Source organism: Oncorhynchus tshawytscha, linkage group LG02 (assembly GCF_018296145.1).
Source record: "Oncorhynchus tshawytscha isolate Ot180627B linkage group LG02, Otsh_v2.0, whole genome shotgun sequence".
Lineage (NCBI taxonomy): Eukaryota > Metazoa > Chordata > Actinopteri > Salmoniformes > Salmonidae > Oncorhynchus > Oncorhynchus tshawytscha.
The window spans coordinates 51,083,870-51,104,212 of record NC_056430.1 but is presented as its reverse complement, the minus strand read 5'-3'; the positions used below and the strand labels follow the sequence as shown (position 1 = coordinate 51,104,212).

The window sequence follows — 20,343 nt, the reverse complement described above, 5'->3', positions numbered from 1 at the left end:
GTCAAGGGATATGAACACTTTCTGAAGGCACTGTATGTCAAGCTTTCCAAAATGAAAGATGTATTGGATTATACTTTGCCATTCTTTAGATTTTGAGGCTTCCACTTTTTACCAGTTGTGTTAATGATTTATTTCTTTTTATTTAACTAGGCAAGTCAGTTAAGAACAAATTGTTATTTACAATGACGGCCTACCAAAAGGCAAAAGGCCTCCTGCGGGGACTGGGGCTGGGATTAAACATTTTAAATATATAACAAAACATATGTCACGACAAGCGAGACACTACATAAAGAGAGACCTAAGACCAACACCACATGGCAGCAATACACCATGGTACAAACATTATTGGGCACAGACAACAGCACAAAGGCAAGAAGGTAGAGACAACAATACATCATGTGAAGCAGCCACAACTGTCAGTAAGAGTGTCCATGATGGAGTCTTTGAATGAAGAAAGCCTGTCCAGTTTGAGTGTTTGTTTTTGCAGCTCGTTCTAGTCGCTAGCTGCAGCGAACTGAAAAGAGGAGCGATCAAGGGATGTGTGTGCTTTGGGGACCTTTAACAGAATGTGACTGGCAGAATGGGTGTTGTATGTGGAGGATGAGGGCTGCAGCAGATATCTCGGATAGGGGGGGAGTGAGGCCTGAGAAGGTTTTAGAAATAAGCATCAACCAGTGGGTCTTGCGATGGGTATACAGAGACAACCAGTTTATAGAGGAGTATAGAGTGCAATGATGTGTCCTATAAGGAGCATTGGTGACAAATCTGATGGTAAAGAACATCCGAGCTGCTCGAGAGCTCCCTTACCTGCTGATCTCTATAAATTACGTTTCTGTAATCTAGGATGGGTAGGACCTGGTAATGGCTCTTACTTTAATCGGGTATTTTTATTTAACGAGGCAAGTCAGTTTAAGAACATTCTTATTTACAATGACGGCCTACCCCGGCCAAACCCTCCCCTAACCCAGACGACGCTGGGCCAATTGTGCGCCGCCCTATGGGACTCCCGATCATGGCCGGTTGTGATACAGCCCGGGATTGAACCAGGGTCTGTGGTAATGCCTCTAGCACTGAGATGCAGTGCCTTAGACCGCTGCACCACTCGGGCGATATCTATCGCTTCCCATCACATTCTCTGGAATATTGCCAGGATACATTACATGGCAAGTTCTAGGGACTTCATATCCCAGGACATCTTTTAACACTGAGCATACATTATCTCCAAACAATGACATCTTCTGACATTACCCAAAAACATGTGTGGTTGGCATCTACATGGCCACACAGCCACCAGCATGGCTGCTGTGTGCCTAACTGTTGGCTTTTCATTCTAGGAGTGATTTTTCTTTTTTAAACTGTCATTTTTCCAATTAAACTTCCTCCATTTTCTTGAGTTTGTAGAAGTACAGTAAGTTGTGTTCGGCATATATTGTTCCAGTCTTCCACTGAGATGTCCATCTTCAGTTCGTTTTCCTATTTTTGAATATACAGGGTTGAGTCTTTTCTAGTGGGCAATCAGGCTGAGACAGAGTGAGGAGATTGTCTTGGATGTTCCTTGGTTATATGCATTTTGAATAACACGAATAGTCTCATTTGGTATTGAAGATGGTTCTGTCATTTTTATCTAATTTGAAATCTTTCAAATACGTTTTGAGTTTGCTTTTGCCTGCATGGATTGACAGATGGGTGGGGCTTTGCATTTCTGCCAGTTCTATTGGTTCCATTGAACCAGGCAAGCTCAATGGAGCCCGGCTGAAGCGTTTTGAATGATTTCAAATAGTGTTTGAACCCGGGTATGCTCAGCAAATGGGGTTCACGACCTGACAACTTGTAGACAGAAGAACCCTTTTTTGGCTTTTAATTTGTTTTTGTTTTTCCTTCGCCGGATCAAAGGGGAGAGTCTGTCTTTTGGCTTGTTTTGTCAGTGTGTCCTATCTTCCCTCCGAATCCCGACCCAATGTTTGGATTGCTTGTTTTGAATGTTCACCGACTAATGCATCAATCAAAGAGCGACTTTGCCTCTGGTGCCTTCAGTTGATAAAACTTTCCAGAGAACTGTAATTACTTATACATGAGCAGGCTATCAAGCGGAAAAACAAACGTTTGTAGAGGAAGTGCAAAATTACGGCTTGATGTAATTCATGTCAGGTCAAAATTATACCGATTTGGAGGAAAAAAAACGGTGGTAATTATAATTATTATGCTTGAGTAAAAATTGTTTTCTTTTGTTAATAGTTTGGCCCCCTGCCAAGCCTTTACCCTATTTCCCAGATAAAACCTCTACCTCTCCTCGTAAAAGAGGGCTCTGAACATGCCTCAGTGTGGTGAGGAATGAGGTGTGGTGGAGGGGTGAATAGTTTATATTTCAGTGTGTCTCTTTCTCTTGCTCCTCTCACTACAGACAGAGCGAGAGAGATCCGTCTGAACTAGCAGTGGATAATCCCACTTCCGTGCCAGTGACTGAAGAGAAAAGGGGGGAGTACAGAAGTGGGGAGGGAGATGTGCAGAGGTAGAGTGAGAGTTAGGCTGGCTATGTCCCAGATGGCACCCCTGTTCCCTATATAGTGCACTACCTTTGATCAGAACCCTTTGGGGCCTCGTCAAAAGTAGTTCACTAAATAGGGAGTAGGATGACATTTCGGACGCACACAGTATGTTGGTGCCAGGAATGACTGTGGTTAAAGTGTCCAGGGGTGTTAGTGGCTGAAGTGAAGTGTTTTTGCCTGGTAGCCTAGAATTGGAGAGGGCTTGGAGCAATGAGTGTGTGTAGTACTGAAAACTCTCTATGAGTGACACTACTTGACCTGGCTTTTGATAAGAATGGCTTCCCAGGCCAGTGAAAACGGATGTTGTTGGGAAAAGGCAGGTCTGACTAGAATTTCAATGGGAATGAGCTCCATTTTGTCAAGCGTGCTCACAGTGCGCAACCAAACACCGTATCGCTCAGGGGGATAATGAATTATTATGGAGTGCAGGAGACCTGAGTGTGAACCCTGATTCTGAACCTGGTCTGTCACATGTGTATCTGCTGGAGCAGGATTAGATGACTTCCTATTTTTACGTAGACTTGTGTTTTATGTGTTGGGATTTGTTCAATAAGAAACATGCTAACTCTGGTGTTGGGGTAACACTTGTTGCTCCTAGCACCTGTTGCTAACACTTGAGGTGTTGAGGTAAGTGGAAACCTTTATATATACTTGGACTGGTGTTCCTTGGTTTACAGAGATGTTAACCATTTGTCCCTTTGTCTCCCTTTGTCTTGCAGATTGGAGCTGTAGAGGAGGTGTTTTTAACCAAACCAAGCTGCTGGGAGGTCAAGAGGTGACATGCCTCTGTAACGCATCGTTGGAAACAAATGGTGAGGAAACGCTATCCTATTAATTCGTCAAATAGAGGTATAAGTTGTAGTTTATCAGTTTGTACAGGGCCTTGTTTTTGAATGTAAATGTGTAGTGTACAAGTGTATGTACAAGGGACTTTTGTTGTGAATCTCGTCTATGTACTGTATATACTTATCTATGGTTAAAAATAGTGTGTGAATCCCTCTCTTTCTCCCCTGGGTTGCCAGAATGGTTGCCATGCCTCCGGGGATGGTGCGACATGGTTTCTCAGTCCCAGCGGCGGTCCCAGTACTGTCGCTGCTGCTAGCTGCCAGCTGGCCCTCCTATGGCCTGGCCTGGGTCTCTGACCCATCCTCCACCCCCTCTTCCCCTTACCCCACCTTCACCCGCACAGACGCCCTCTTCGAGCACCTGGCCCTGCACCCAGACCCTGCAGTCGGGCGCATCTACGTGGGGGCGCGGGACCACCTCTTCCAGCTGGACCGCAATCTGACCGCCGAGCTCCAGGACAACACGGGGCCCGTGACTGACAGCCGCGAGTGCCTGCCCCCCGTCACCGAGAGCAACTGCCCGCAAGCGCGGCGCACCAGCAACCACAACAAACTCCTGCTGGTGGACCCCTACGCCATGGAACTGATCACTTGCGGCAGCGTTAACCAGGGCATCTGCCAGAAGCGGAGTCTGGACTCGGTGGGTACGGTGCTGTTCTCGGCCGAGCGGCCCGTGGACACGCAGTACGTGGCTGCCAACCACCCCAATGTGAGCACAGTGGGCCTGGTGGTGCGCTCCCGCCCCGACCGCCAGCCCGTGCTCTTTGTGGGCCGTGGCTACACCAGCAGCCACCCACCCATCTCCACACGCAACCTGGCCCAGGAGCCCGTCTTCTCCTACGAAGAAACGGCGAAGCTAGCAGTGGCGGGTCGCCTCTCGGAGTACGACCACCACTTCGTGGCATCCTTCGCCCACCGCCAGCACGTTTACTTCCTGTTCTACCGCCGCGACATTAAGTCTCAGTCTCGCGAGTACCGCACCTACGTGTCACGCGTGTGCCTGGACGACCAGGCCTACTACTCGTACGTGGAAGTGCCCCTGGCCTGTCGCTCGGCGGCCGGGAAGAGCTACAACTTGCTCCAGGCTGTCCGCCTTGGTCTACCACCCAAGCAGAATGGGGGCGATGCTGGGCAGGCAGAGGTGCTCCTGGGGGTGTTCTCCACCCGGCAGGCCTCGTCCACGCGACCCAGCGAGGACTCTGCTCTTTGCATGTTCAATCTTGATGATTTGGACCAGAGGATCAACTCCACCAGGGACCTGTGTTACACACAGTTCGGCCGGGACGAGGGAGGGGGGGAGGCGGCCTACATCGAGTACGAAGTCAAATCCAACTGCGCCAACCTGCCGTCGGTGAGTAGGAGTGGGGATGAGTGGATTGACTTGCCAGGTCCTTATTTTATACAATCCTGGGTTCAAATAGTGATCGTAATCTTTCCAAATCTTTTAACATTCGCTATAGCCTGTCTTGAGGCTCAGGTGGACGGGGTTTGGCATTTTGGACTATTCCATTCATTTCCATATTGTCAAACGAGCTCACTCAAGCCCGCTAAAGTATTTGAAATAATTTCGCATACTATTAGAACCCAGGTCTATTCACCAATTCCTTATTGTGTTGTGTCTCTGGAAGCACTTTAGTTTACAGTCCCTTTTATTGCTGATATTTAGGCTACCTCGTATGAGGAAATTGTGGGGGAACAATGGGTACTTTCCGGTGCCCCTTGCCAAAAATCCAACAATTTGTAACCATTCTGTGCCAGATTGTAAGCAGTAATCCTTGTTTTATTGTGTCTGGTAGTGTTTTATTTAATAGTTCTGTTCAGCCGGTATGTATTACGAAATGACATGGCATGCAATTGATACGTTTTGGTCCTTGTTTGAAAACCTAGTGGTAGTATTAGAATATTATGAAGTGATAATAATGTAGTATGTATGCTGTAACTGTGTTTTAAGTACTTAGAAGGCAACTAGAGGATGGTAAAATAGAGTTTAACTGGGTTTCCTCGACATGTGCGAATGAAGATGTTTCTTTCAAAGTCCGAATGTCTTCTAAATTTACTGTAAGCCTACTATTGAGCATGCTACTAGATCAGACGCTTTCCGGAGTCATTCGGTTTCAGCAACGTGACCTCCGTGTTAGAAATGTCATGACATTTAATTTGATCTTTTAGTACAGACAAATGTAATCCTCCTATTTGGGGAATTCAATTTGATTATTTTCTCGTAATGCCACTAGCTTTGGAAATTCCCCTGTTGTCTCTCTCGCTCTCTCTCTCTCTGTGTGCTGTATACACATGTGTATGTATGTGCGCTTTTGTGTGTACCTTTAGTGCGACTACCGCACCAACTACAGTTGGTCGCTGAGCCACAGTGTGTTTAATGATACATCACATAGAGGAAACAGAACAATTGTTCAACTCTGACCCTTGAATGCTGTTTACCTCCAGTGAGGGTTGGGGAACAGTAGTGTGGTGGTCCTGTGTCCCAAATGACACCCAATTCCCTGTATAGTGCACTACTTTTGACCAGAGCCCTATGGGCCCTGGTCAAAAGTAGTGCACTACATAGGAAACAGGGCGGGACGCATGCTGGGTAATTTAATAGGATTGTAAGGGGGGAATTGATCTGCGGCATTAGCCTTCATTAGCCGGAGGGCCATGTTTAACGAGGACTGACAAGGACAGATAAAGTCACCCACCGCCAAGAAGCGAAGGAGGGAGATGGCAACAGTGAAGCAGACAGGACACGGAAGGAGAGCCAGGGGGAGGAAGCAAGAGATTGGGTGTGTGTGTGAGGGAGAGAGGGAGGGAGATAGGGTTATGGGGAGATAAGGATAGTGCTGGGCTAAGTCTCTGTAACAAATTGGAACACCATAGGAAACCATCAAAACAGGTCACTATGAACAGTGGGTAGATCCCAATGTTTATTTCTTGTACCTCCTGTTGTTGCTACTTTTTTTTTTTTTTGCAGGGCCTCGTAAACTGGTTATTTATCTTGACACAGTGTCATCATAATGAAATTCCGTGGATGCATTTGTGTTTGGGAGATTGTAAAAACAGATTGTTGTACTCAGAATTGTTCTTGATCTAGTAATGACTTGCTCTCGGGTGTTCCCAAAACTTGCGAAACAAAAAACAACCTGTCCAACCATAGATCTTCCTTTGTCAAAGGGTCGAAGCAATTTTTTTTTAAAGCACTTTGGAACACCGTTTGCCGGATTCCTGCAATAGTTTCCCCCTCACCTCTAACCCTACCAGTATAAATCGTGACTGTGTTCGTATAGGATACGAGGGAGCCACTATAGACTTTTAGCACCTGTCTAACCTTCCACGCAATTAATAATACTAGTGAATGAGTTGCCGCTGTGTATCTGTTTTTGACCATAGATTTTTAAGCGCAAATCCATCTGCATTTAGACTTGTTGTCTGACTGTAACGCTATTGTTTTCATTGTAGATACATTTGACCTACTGCCTCATACGACTCTAAACTACATTCATTTGCATATTCCTTCCCTCCTGACCTATAGAATACCCTTGATGCCTACCCCTGTGGTTCGGACCACACCCCCAGTCCAATGGCCAGCCGGGTGCCGGTGGAAACCGAGCCCATATTGGACAGTCCGTCCGCCCGTCTCACCGCAGTGGCTGTCAGCGTGAGGGTGGGACATACCATCGCCTTCCTGGGGGACTCCAAGGGGAACCTGCGCAAGGTAGAGACCATAGAGATCAAACTGATGGAGCGGTTTATATCTATGGTATAAGGGGACCACCTTCAATACCGATCAAAATAAGATTATATTGACAGGGGCGACCTGATCCTAGATCAGGACTCTTTGTGAATTTTGGGCCCTGACTAGACATGTCCTATGCTGGTTGTTTTTGTATAAAGCATATTCCAGTACATTCCGTTGCATGAAGTGAGCCTTTGATCATCTGTAGATAACTGCAGCTCCAGATATTCGCAAACTGCCGCGCGAACACATGCACTGTACTCAGCACTCCATAAATAGTAGAAGGAGCAGACCGGCCCAGGTAATGAATGCGTCCTTCTTAATTGGCTCTGGGTGCGTTTTGCTTTTCCATGGACCTGCCAGATAACACTAGTACTGTTGTTATGCACAGTAAGACCTCTTCTCTTTCTCTTTCCCCTTTTCTTCAGCTGGGTCTCTCTCTTCCCCCTCCCCCCCAGCTCTCTTTCTTCCCCTTACTTCATTTATTCATGTCCTGTTTCGTAAAACGTAGTCGTAGTCCTCCATTGTCTGGTCGAAAGCCCTGTAAGTTTCCATGGAAAGGCAGTATTGGCCCAGCATGGACCAGGTCACTGATAGAGGAAGGGCCGTATAGACTGACACTATTGTTAACCGTACAAGCTACGAGGGGGATATTCGTACATCCAGCCTGTACCATCCTCCGATATAGAGAACTGGGAACGGACATCTCAATACAAACTCAACAGCCGTAATTGTCCCAGAACATTAAGTCTAGGCGGTATGGCTTGGATAAGTCCAGGTCATTGTGTTGCCATGTTGGCTGGGATAAATCCAATCCACTGGGTTGTCATGTTGGCTAGCATAAGTCCATTCCATTGGCTTGCCAGCTTGGCTGGGACAAGTCCAGTCCATTGGGTTGCCGTGTTGGCTGGAATAAGTCCAGTCCATTGGCTTTCCTTATTGGCTGGGGTCACATGAAGCTGGTGTGAACAGGAGGCACGGTTCTGTTCTGTCCGCTAGATTTTTGTGTGGTGCCATCACCTGGTGCAGAGGTCACAGGGGGTGGCGTGGGGAGCTGTGTCTTCTGGGGTTCATGGACCAGGGTGCCCACATTGGAGGGGGGCTTTGTGTTAATATGACAGTGATACACAGAGGGCTTGGGGGAAGGGGGAACACCACACTTCAAATATGACATTAGGGCCAGGGATTGAGTTTTAATTTCCAAACATGGAAATTAAAGGGGGGGGGGGCTCTTAGGGTGAATCTCAGTAGTTTAAATGTGCTCGGTTCGCCTATCACTGTCAGTGAAGCCAAGGAGAAGCCACATCAGAGTATTTATAAGCATCACGAGTACATAACAGTAGCGAGTTCTCTCACTCGAGGAATGTCACTTCGAGGAATGGTGACTAGTGCTAACAATTAGCGCTTTGTGCCATTTTTCTTTTGTCAATAGGTGCCCTGCGGTTGTGACCAGGGCGGAGTGGGGTAGAGTGGAGGGAAGCTCTATCAGCACAATGACACCCATTAACAGTAAAAAAAATAAAAAACATTATACACTGACCACAAAACAACACCACTGGCTAGCTAATATCAGTCCATGACTCAGGTCTTTGTTGTGTGTGTCACAGTGCATAGACGCTGACTAGTGGCAACTAGATGGGAAAAACAGTTCTAAACAGAAGGCCCTATTCTCTTTCCGTAGACTCATCAGTCCTCACACCCGCACACTGCCGAATTGTGTGAATGAAGTCCCGAACTGTCCCTAACTGTAGTCCCAGAACTATATATGACCCTGGGACATACTAGATACCATTGCCTGCCATTGTGCCCTTGAGCAAGCCACATAACCCCTTACAATTGCTCTAGTGGTGCTGCACTGTGGCTGGCCCATTGCTTCCAACCCCTCGGTGTGAGAGTGTGAGTGTCTTTGGGGGGGGTTTGTGTTGTGAGCATTAAAGGCACATTTTTTGTTCTCTGTAAGTTAATTGACAATAAAGTACATATTATTTTACATGTGCGTCTCTCGCTTGCGTATTACTGCACAAGACTGATACCCTCTAGGTGAATTGGCAGTGAAATAGATATTTGTTGAAAATGGTATTTGTTTAAGCTCTATAACAGATTTGATATTGGGAAGTCGATTGATTTGTATTGGCCATCAAGTGGCTTTGGCCTCCCGAGTGGCGCAGCGGTCTAAGGCACTGCATCTCAGTGCTTGAGGCATCACTAGACACCCTAGTTCAATTCCAGGCTGTATCGCAACCGTCTGTGTCTGGGGGTCCCATAGGGCGGCGCACAATTGGCACAGCGTTGGCCGGTGTAGGCCGTCATTGTAAATAAGAATTTGTTCTTAACTGACTTGCCTAGTTAAATAAAAAGAATCTATAAAAATCTATGCGATTTCATTGTCACAAATGTCGTATCAACTTCCTGGAGGCCAAAAGTCGGAAGAAAGAGCAATGACATCCAGTACAAAAAAATGTGCTTACATTTCCCCCCAAATGAACAAATGCTACATTTCCCCCCAAATGAACAAATGCTACATTTCCCCCCAAATGAACAAATGCTACACATCACAAAACAGTTCAATCCATTAGGTTGAGGTAGGCGGGCAGTATTTCCTGCTGTTCCACTGTTAAAAACTGGGGCATGGGGGGGGACTGAGCCACCTTAATGTGAGAAGTGCTTGACCGGGAGCTCCACAGCGTCAGGCTTTTATGTTATTTACAGCAGGCCTTTCAACATCAGGTTACCTGTCTAATGTAATGCTATTACTGGACATTCCACTCCTCCACTCTTTCGCTCTTTCACGTGGACCTCCACCAGAGTGCAATCATCCTAATGTGATGGGTGTGTGTAGTGGGGGTGGGTCGGTGTGTGTAAGTGGGTGTGTGTAGGGGGGGTGACAGAGCGAACGAGAAGGAGCAAGAGGCATAGAAAGAACATGTGTCTGTGTTTCAATCTGTGAAAGTGTGTGTGTGTGCCTGCATCTGAGTTTGTTTGTTCTGTAGTGTGTGTGTGTGTGTGTGTGTGTGTGTGTGTGTGTGTGTGTGTCCAGGCAGGGCCACACACAGATGATGGGGAGTGCAATGGTCGAGATATAGGCCAAGATTTCGCCGTGATGAGATAATCCAATTCTATTGGACGGTGGGGGAGAGTTTTGGGTCAGCTATGCCGTCGCATGTTCTTTGATCCCGGCGTTCATCAAAGGCTTTGACTGTTTAGGCTCTAATAACAGCAATTTAGCCCACACGAGAGCACAGTTAGTCCCCCAACATGGCAACCCTACAGAACAGATGGGTCAGACGGGTTGCCAGACATGAAACAACTGATTTTAAATTAGATTCCCCCCTCTTCAAAGGGGAGCAAGCTTAGGGCATTGACGCATCAGATCAGCCTTTCTTTTCAAGAAATGCCAAGGCAAATCTCTCTGCGTTTCTTGAAGAAATACACGCCTGCATTGAAATAATATTCAGACACACAGACACAGACAAACGCACGCGTAGACAAACAAGCAAACCCACACGCACGCATAGACAAACATGCACACACACACACACACACACACACACCTATACCCACGCCCAAACACGAATCGGGTGTGTATTGAAATGAGAGCGAGAGGAGAGCGATTTAAAAAGTGAGGAGGATGACTGAGTGAACTGCATCTACTTGCCACACGAACAATTACCCCGTCTCCATGTTCCCCGTTGACCTCTTCAAGACACACATTTAGATTGGCATCCCAATTCCTCCAACCAGCCCGTCTTCATGCTTTCAGTAGACCTATGACGTGTCACCGTTTTAAACTCTGAAACCGTTGTGGCTCAAAATACTTCAAATACCAACCGAATTCAATTTAGCACACTTGTTATTCCTAATGGCTATATTTAACAGCCCATGCTAGGCTATTTGTCTCCCTTTCTAGTGAATTATATAACTAGTGGTATGCGTCACATTAAAATAGAATTTCGAAATGACTTTTTACGAAAATTGTCTTCTTTGGATTCTATAATATTGTAGCGATCCTCGCTAACGAGCCTACGTTATAACTCCCTCAAGTAGGCTAACCCTATTGCATGTTTTCCTTTCACACAAGTGACTCGAGTTCTGTTACTCCTCCATCCGTTTTCCATAGCGAATTGAAATGTACCTTATGGGGTTCTTAACCATTGGCTTGTGTGTGCTCCAGGTGTTCCTGGGCCCTAATGGTGAGGTGGAGGAGTATGCCGTCGTCTCCATCCAGGCCAACGCAGCCATCAGCTCTGACCTGGTCCTGGATCAGTCAGAGGAACATCTCTTCATCATGACCTCCACCATGGTACAGTACACTAGCCTGGTCCCAGAACTGTTGGTGCTGTCTTAACTCTCTCGTGTCGTTGTCTGTGTTTCACAGTTGAATCCCACTTCTGACGCCGACAGTTCACCACGTCACAACTTAAGGCTCCCCCCCAGTGGTCAACAAGTGTCTCTCATAAAATACTATTTTATAGTTTTTTCGCAGAATTTCCCAAACTCGGTCCTGGGGGCACCAAGGGTGGCAGGTTTGGGAAGCGCTGGTATATAGTTCTCATTCCACAGCAGCTCTTTTAGGCCTGAGGACGAGGTTACATTTATAGTAATGACTTAATCCACAGCACCAATAGGCTAAGACTAGGGCGGGGGGGTAAAATGGGTCTCCTTTTGGCTCGGTTAAGAGCTGTGTCATCATTTGCAATGCGTTGGACATAACGTCATGATGAATATTCCCTGTTGTTTTGTTGCGGTCACAGCTGCAGAAGAGGCCAGTGGCAGAGTGCCACGAACACCTGGACTGCCAGGCCTGTTTGTCGGCCCACGACCCCTACTGTGGCTGGTGTGTCCTGGAGGGGAGGTGAGCGGCTCATTCGGAGTAATCCAATGGGATTGATTGTCACAAATTACTTTTATTGTCATGTAACCTGGTACATTTTTTCAAGTAATACACACAATTCTGTCTCTGGTTAAAGGGCTGACATATCAAACTAGAGCCCAGAGTTTTCCATTGTCAGGTCAAGCACACTGGAAAAACTCAGGGCATTGCAGATGCTCAACACAGTCAGAGAATGTATTTGTGGTACCACTCGTACTACTCAGGGGGATTGCTCTGAGTAACGATGCAGTGATGAAGAGCATCTTTTACCATCTCTTTCTCCCTCTCCTTCCTCCCCCTCTCCCTTCTCCTGCACCTTGGCCACGTATCCTCCCTACTTGTTCTCCATTTTCCCCCAGCTAATGTTATTTAATGTTATCAACTCGCCTGGCTTTCTATCCTCCTTCCACATTTACTTCATATTCCCCCACTCTGTTTCTCCCATCGACAGTGTGTAGCCGGTCCACGCTCAAAAAGGAGATTCAAGGATTTTTAGTATTTATTTCATCCAGGGTTAGGCAGATAGACAAACGTTTCGGCCTTCGTCGGTGTCATCGCCTCTTTGCGCCCCCCCGGTTCCTCTGTCACTCTTCACTCTCTCCCTTTCCCATGTTCCCATTCTCTCTGTCCCTCCGTTTCCCGTCTCCCTCCCTCCCCTTGCCCTTATAGTCCTCTCCTCCCTCTTCCCCTCCTGTCTCCGTCTACATCCTGCCCTTTTATAGCGATACGACACCGAGGCCATGACGTGTCTGTTACGGTATGATTTGATCGTGTAGTGTGTACGGTATTGTGTGATGATAATCGGTTGTGTGTTTTAGGTGTGGCCAGCAGTCTCAGTGTTCACACAGGGCTCAGGCGGGCCAGTGGCTGTGGAGTTTCGACATGGAGCAGCAGTGCCTCACCATCCAGTCCCTCAGCCCCTCCAACATCAGCCGCGAGGAGAAGAGACGTGTACGTGTGCGCGGGCACGCCTCTGTGTCTCTGTGTGTATGCGTTCTATTGCATGTGTGTCTGTGGGTGTCCACGTACATGGGTATGCGAGCGCATGCTCATAGACAGTGCATTCCTTTATTTCCACACTGTACATAGTGTTTGCTCGTTTGACTTCCAGTGTCGGAGCGAAGATCAGAGATTAGGTTATCAGACTCGGCGCTAGCTGCCCCCGTCTCAACATCTAGTATAAATCATGTATTAAGTGATCCGGCTCTGGACAGTGGTACAGAATAATTCATGTCAATTGTACATATGTATATCATCTGACATTGGGGATTAATAGTGGGAGGGAAGGGTGTCTCCTTGCACACGTCCAAGTAAACACGCAAGGCATGACCTTGGGTGCGTCTCGTCTCCTCTGCTTTATCTGCGCTGATTTGAAATCGGGGGGTAGGTGAAGGTGATATGGTGGATTCTTCTTGAGGATTTGCCTTTTTTTTAATCTGCTCACATCAATACGATGGGAGGGAGCGAGTGCGAGTTTGGACTATTGAGATGCTGCTTGTCAGTGGAAACAAAACTCCCCGACGGAGACTCGATCTCTCCTCAGTTTCTCAGGCCTTCAACGACATCTCTGTGATATCCAGATAAATCCAGATCTTAGCAACCTTTATCAAGTTCAAACCAGTTCTATCCAGCCAAGGTCCAATTTAGTGTTCCTTGAGTTCCTGGATTTAGTTGAAATGCAGATCCGCTCTTGCAGAGCCGAGCCAGCTCATTCACACTCTCTCTTTCCCTCTCTCTCACATCCTCCCCCTCTTCTCCCTACCTCCCTTAGATTGCTCTATCAGTCCCGGGCCTGCCCATCCTAGAAGAGGACAACTCGTATGCCTGTTACTTCCATGACACTGAGAGTCCTGCCACCGTCACCGACACGGGCGTCACCTGCCTCTCCCCCGACCCCAACAGGGTGCCAGCTGTGCCCCCTGGACAAGGTGAGTACCAACGGGGTGAGATCAGCATGTACTGGGCATTCAACCTGCAGCTACATACTTTTTACACAAACACACACACACACACACACACACACACACACACACACACACACACTGAGTTTCATGAGTTCATTAAAGTGTGTGTGTGTGTGTGTGTGTGTGTGTGTGGCTATACAGGCCGATCAGCCTGTAGCGCCACTCTAGGCAGCGACATCCTATGTCCTTGCAGAGCAGATGTGTGTTGCAGCCCAATCCTCTTTGGCTCCCAGTTTACACAGCAGGGAGTAATCTCCAACTCCGCCGGTCCGGGTAGCAGCTATAACTAATGATTTTAAATTCACGCAACAATTCAGCCTCTTCTATCTTTTTGTCTGGGATAGTCTGCGACGGTTCGGTTGCGTGCTTGGAGCCGTCGATTTGTTTTAGTTAGTCATTTCGGAGGAATTACGGGGATTAACTGTTAACTATCAAGTGCCGATAAAAAAGCAAGCATGTATACGCTTGTGGGTAGTTGGACGATGTCACGTTCGTCATAGTGGGGAGACCAAGGCGCAGCGTGATGAGAATACATTCTTCTTTTAATAAACGAAGAACACTTAAACTAATACAAAACAACAAAACGAACGTGAGGCTATGAACAAGGAGTGGTGACACAGGTAGCTATACATAGACAATAACACACAAAATACCAAATTAATATGGCTACCTAAATATGGTCCACAATCAGAGACAACGATAAACAGCTGCCTCTGATTGAGAACCAATCTAGGCAACCATAGACATATAAACCCCTAGACATACAAAACTCCCTAGATATATAAAAACCCCTAGACATACAATACCCCCTAGACAATACAAAAACTAAACAAACCACCCTTGTCACACCCTGACCTAACCAAAATAATAAAGAAAACAAAGATAACTAAGGTCAGGGCGTGACAGACGTATGCATGTACACACAGGAACTCCTCTCCCCCCTGTCCTTTCTCCCCTCCCTCCATCCGTCCACTCTTTTTCTCATCCCCCATCTCTCTCTCTCTCCCCTTGGTTCCCATGAACATTGTTCCTGGAGCAAGGAGGATTGTTGTGGTTCTCAGGCCGTGAGGGTTAGGTAGTTATGCTCGTCTGCCTGGGGGTATTAGTGAATAGACACACACAGGGGGCTCCACTGATCCCACATGTATTACAGAGAGATCTGTGTGTGTGTGACTGTGTGTGTTTGTATATGGAGTTAGTGTGTGTGTGTGTGTGTGTGTGTGTGTGTGTGTGTGTGTGTGTGTGTGTGTGTGTGTGTGTGTGTGTGTGTGTGTGTGTGTGTGCGTGTGATCTGCAGGGGGTTCAAATGGGATCTTGGGAGTCCAGCCCTACTCACATAATGTAATCGTGGTTTAGTTCATAGTCTGAACCATTAATTCATTAAGCAGACGCTCTTATCCTGTGATTAGAATTAGGAAGATCAGCTTGATACTTTGAAAATGACTCAAGATTGTATTAAGTGAAGTGATACAATCCAATTGCATTGACCCAGCTCCCGAAAATATTTCCGTGCATGGGCTAGTGTGTGTGAGGGAATACACGTCTACCATATTTACATGCCAGTGTGTGTGTGTCTCTGTCTGTCTGTGTGTAGGTGTGCGAGCGTGTCTGTGTGTGTGTGCAATCAGTGCGCTTCATACTTCACACACGGTGGGCCCCACAGACCTGAACTCCCTCTGCACTGTTTACGTCTGGGGGCTTTGGGGCTGCAGATGGATTTTATTACAGAGCTCTGTTATGACTCTCCACTTGGCCAAGCGTACTCTCAGGCGCTGTCCCAAATGGCACCCCATTCCCTACATAGTGCACTACTTTTGACCAGTCCCCATAATGCACTGAATAGGTACTAGGGCACTATTTGGGGTCTCACTCTCACGTTCTCCCCTCCTCACACTGTTTTGAAGACGCGGTCAGACCGACAAGGCCAAGTCTCTGTCTCTGTCTCTCAAATCTTCCCGAACAGAGTAGTTTCAGAACGCTTGGCACGGTGTTCGGGTAGGGATCCTGGTGAAGTGAAACACAATGTTGCTTATGATTTATCGTTGTTGTCTTTTCTCTTTCTCTCCATTTCACTCTCTCCTCAGAGTTTGTCACGGTCACCCTGTCTCTGCGCTTCGGTGATGTCGTCGTCACGGCAACAGAGTTCACCTTCTACGACTGTACCGCAGTCAAGCAGCTGTCTGGGAGCGTGCCGTGAGTTGGCCCACCCCTCTCCCTCTTTTTCCTACTCTTGCGCTCTTTTTTCCCCCTCTATCTCTCTCTCTCTCTCAAACTCTCCTTTGCCCTTCCTGTCTCCTTTGTCTCTCGCTTTCTGTTTCTCTCTTCATTTCGAAATCAATTTCGGCCCTTCTGCCCCCTTCAATAGGGGTCTCTCTCTTTCTCTCTCTTTTTCTCCCCTTTTTCGCCCATATGGGCTGATTGACCTGGGTCTGTTGGACCTCTGTGCTGCACCACTTGGTACCGCTTATAGCATCTTCCAATCCCCACGCTCCGTTCCAAACCTATTCTAAACCTATCGTACTCTCCTTTCCCACTCACGCACTCTCAGGAGAACCTGTGGTTCTTATGGCTGCAGACACCTTACCCTTGCCCTCCACGTGTGGTGGTCACATGCCTCCTCCGCTCTCTAGTCTGGTTGATATTAAAACCACATCTCAGAGACATCTCCATATATGGCCTGCAGGAAAACTGTCTGCAAGTGAAAGGACCCAGCCAGAATACGATGAGTAGGAGCCATGTTTCTTCAGAGAGAAATTCAACATAACCGTCTTTAGTATTGTCCATCAGGTGTTATCAATCTGTTCATTTTTATCAATCTGTTCATTTTCGTTTGACTTTTTTGCTTTCTGCGTTGCGTGTTTTATTCCCTATTGATAGCGATAGTTGCAAACTTCACACGGGTGCAAGACCCTTATTAGCAATGCATTGGATACAGTTGGTGTCAGATGCGGGATATGCCAGGTCGCAATTGTAAATGAGAACTTGTTCTCAACTTGCCTACCTGGTTAAATAAAGGTAAAATAAAATAAAATATCCGGAGATAGGCGTGCCTTGTCAAGCTCTAATGTCTAGTAATGCCCGTATTCAGTTGGATAGAGGGCACGCTTGACCACAAAAGACTGATAGTATGGGCGACGCCACGGTGAGCACTCTATCAATCTCTATGATGTTAGCACATACACTCACTCAATTACCCCTCTTTCTCCTCTCGTCTCCTTTCCTTTCCTTGTACATGGTTCAGAGCACTCTAACAAGGAACCAGCGACCGCCACTTTATTCAATTAAATGAATGACCTTTTTTTTTTACCACTGGCCCAAGCCTGCTCTCGCTCTTCCTCTCCTTCCTCCCATTGATCTATTTTTCCGTCGTCTCCTTTCATTTTATTTTCTACCCTCCTTTCACTTTCTTTCTCTCTATACCCCCCCCCTGCTTCTCTCCCTCTCTCTCTCTCTTGTATCCCAATCCTCCTCTCACTCTCTCACTCTCTGCACTGTTCCTCCTCTAGTTGCCGTGGTTGCGTGTTGAGTCGCTGGGGCTGCAACTGGTGTGTCCACCAGCACACCTGTACCCACAAGCCCACCTGTGACAAGGGGGTCATCATCTACAACGAACACGTAAGTCACACACAGCGACCAATGGTCAGTTAGCTAGAGGTCAAACAGCATGCTATGCGCTTTCTGCAAAAGGAACCGCCAGACTGGCTATTTTGTCCACTGTAGAGTTTGTCCACCTAATGCACCCTAGTGTAAGGCTGGTTGGGGCCGATCAATTGTAGCCGGTTGAGCGAAAGAAGGTCGCTAATGAGAACACAAACTGTTGGGAGTCATTAATAACCAGACACTCATTTTCTCACGGCTCCTCATGTCCCAAAACAAGCGTACATCAGATATAACTAATAATCATCTCCATTTTGCCTGTGTGTCGCCAACCAAATGCATGAGATTTGTCCTCGTTGATGGTAACACTAACAACATTCAGGAGACGTGTTTCACATCCAATTTGGGTTTTTCAGTCAACTTATGAGTTTGTTTATTTCTGTCTCGCCCTCTCCCCCATGTCTTCCCCATTTACCCCCCTCCACCACCCAGTTTAAACTCCCCACCCTGGCTCCTCCCACTACTAAAGCCGTAACTATAACAACGACTTCCCCATCCACAACTGTGGCCCCCACAACAGCAACTGCGCCCCCAACAACTACAACAGCAACCGCACCCCCAACAACGACAACTACCACAATTACAACAACTATCACCACGACTACAACAACCGAAGCCCCAACCACCATAGCTACCACGGAGGAGCCTCCGACAACAACCCTGCCTACAACTGTCCCCACAACCACCACCCCAGAGCCGACTACACCGCCCACCACGGCTATGTCGACGGAGGCCCCCACCACTCTTCCCCCTACAACGTTAGTCGAGGCTACAACGCCCAAGCCTGAGACCACCACCAGTGAGAAAGAGGAGCTAACAACTACAGGAGAGCTCTTTGCAGAGGCTGAAAGTGAAACCGAAGGCCCTGTGGTTACCCCTGGTGACACGGAGCTCGCCGCGGAAACCGAGGTGGCGACAGTTATGACCGAAGATGAGCAGCCGTCCGATGATCTCGCCACCCTAAACCCCCTGGCATTCCCCCCCGAGACATCCCCATTGGAAGTGGTCACCGCGTCCCCCCCTCAGGAACTGGACGAGGCTTTGACTCTGGCCAAGCCCCCCATGGAGGTCCAGCCCACCACTGGCAGCTACCCCTTCCCGACCTCCTTCCCCCTGTGGGAACTGGCCAACTCGGAGCCCACCTTCCACCTAGACCTGCCGGGAGTCCACTTCCCTCCCCCACTAGAGCCCCTCCCCCCCACTGAGGCGGAGGGCCAGGGAGCCGAGCCGGACGTGTTCCTCTGGCCCATGGAGGAAGTGGAGGAGGAGACGGAGGGCAAAGCGGCGGAGAACGACACCAGCATCGCGTTTTCGGCCACCACCGTGCTTTCAGGGGACGGAGAGGCAGCTGAGCACTCCCCTTCGGCCTCTGCCTACCCCCGCCTCCTTGACGCCGACTCAGAGCTGGACTACCAGTACGACTCGGCCGACATCTTCCTGCCGGTGAGTTCGAGTTCCTTGGAGCTTCCATGGCCGCCGTGGTCCCAGCTCTTGACTGGACACAGTTCTCTAGAATCCCACTTCTGACACCAATTGCCAGAATCCCCGATGTCCCCTTATCCCCTTGTTATTCCTCACTGTGTTTTGATTTCGTTGTTGACATTGCTTTGGCTTTTGGAAATCGACCTGAAAAAAATGGCTGCATCAGCACAAGCTGGAGCAGTTGCTTTTTTGCTAATGTTTTCACATGTTTTATTGTTTGTTAGACCATTCTAATAGTCCGGTATTACATCAAAAAGCCTATAACATCCTTATAACGTGTAACTGTCCATTTCTTATGGGTTGATGGGATTTTCTGAAATTTGCGGTAGCTTGTGTTGGTTGGAGTGTGTGTGTGTCCTTTGTGAGTGTATGTATATGTGTCTAACATGTGTGTTGGGAATGTAGGGGGACGAGGGGTCCTATGTGAGTTGGGGCTCGTCTGCTTGCCCCTGTGTGGAGAAGGTCAAGGATTCGCCTCTGTTGCCAGTCAGAGTGGAGAGGAAGATCACGCTACTCGCCCGAAACCTCCACCTGTACCAGGTAAGACACACACACACACACACACCCCTACTCCGGGTTCTGGGGAAATGAAAAAAGTCAGGATTTCATTTAATTTTTGGGACGTTATCTATTAACAAATGCCCCTGTTGACGTTTAAACCTGGCTTGATGTGTATGTGTGTGTGTGTGTGTGTGTGTGTGTGTGTGCAGGACAGAGACCTGGACTACGAGTGTGTGTTGGTGATCGAGGGCCGTACGGTGGTGGTGGATGCCTATGTGGAGATGGACGAGATGAACCCGTCTCTCTTTGACATCACCTGCCAGCTGCACCAGGTCAGACTCTATCCCATACTCACTCACTGCCCGTTTGGATGAAGATTTAGTCGAATCTTGTCAGTGACTTTAATATGTCTCTGTTCCAATATCCACACTACATTACCTAGAATGATGAAATATATTGGTGTGCATTCTAAGTGGTATGGGACTTTGGATTTATCCTTTATGATTATGATTTTGTTCAATGCTTTGTTATACTTAAACACTTTAAAGGACCTCTTTGGGTACAAGAGTCTTACTACTTTTCAAGTGATATCCTCTGGGTCCACATTGTACACTTTGTTGTATGTCTGCTACCCAAAAGAAATGCAATTCAATGTGTGTTAAACACTGCTGACACTGCAGCCAACTGTAGTTGTTTACTTTCTGATCACTGTTATATCCCCCCTTTTTTTTTTCATGAAAATGTTGAC

General features: G+C 47.6%; 1 protein-coding gene across 2 annotated transcripts in view; it reads left to right on the top strand.

Moving 5' to 3' along the window:
* The window catches only part of plxnb1b (plexin b1b), a 117,615-nt gene that overhangs the window by 80,612 nt on the left and 16,660 nt on the right, over nt 1-20,343 (top strand). For both annotated transcript variants that reach the window (XM_042300590.1, XM_042300589.1), the window contains 12 exons: nt 3,266-3,358; nt 3,569-4,742; nt 6,918-7,100; nt 11,293-11,421; nt 11,873-11,973; nt 12,810-12,942; nt 13,763-13,919; nt 16,040-16,148; nt 17,462-17,570; nt 18,045-19,055; nt 19,500-19,634; nt 19,805-19,927. In XM_042300590.1, the coding sequence (XP_042156524.1) occupies nt 3,570-4,742; nt 6,918-7,100; nt 11,293-11,421; nt 11,873-11,973; nt 12,810-12,942; nt 13,763-13,919; nt 16,040-16,148; nt 17,462-17,570; nt 18,045-19,055; nt 19,500-19,634; nt 19,805-19,927 (3,363 nt within the window). In that variant the 5' untranslated portion in view covers nt 3,266-3,358; nt 3,569. The remainder of the gene's footprint in view (nt 1-3,265; nt 3,359-3,568; nt 4,743-6,917; nt 7,101-11,292; nt 11,422-11,872; nt 11,974-12,809; nt 12,943-13,762; nt 13,920-16,039; nt 16,149-17,461; nt 17,571-18,044; nt 19,056-19,499; nt 19,635-19,804; nt 19,928-20,343) is intronic.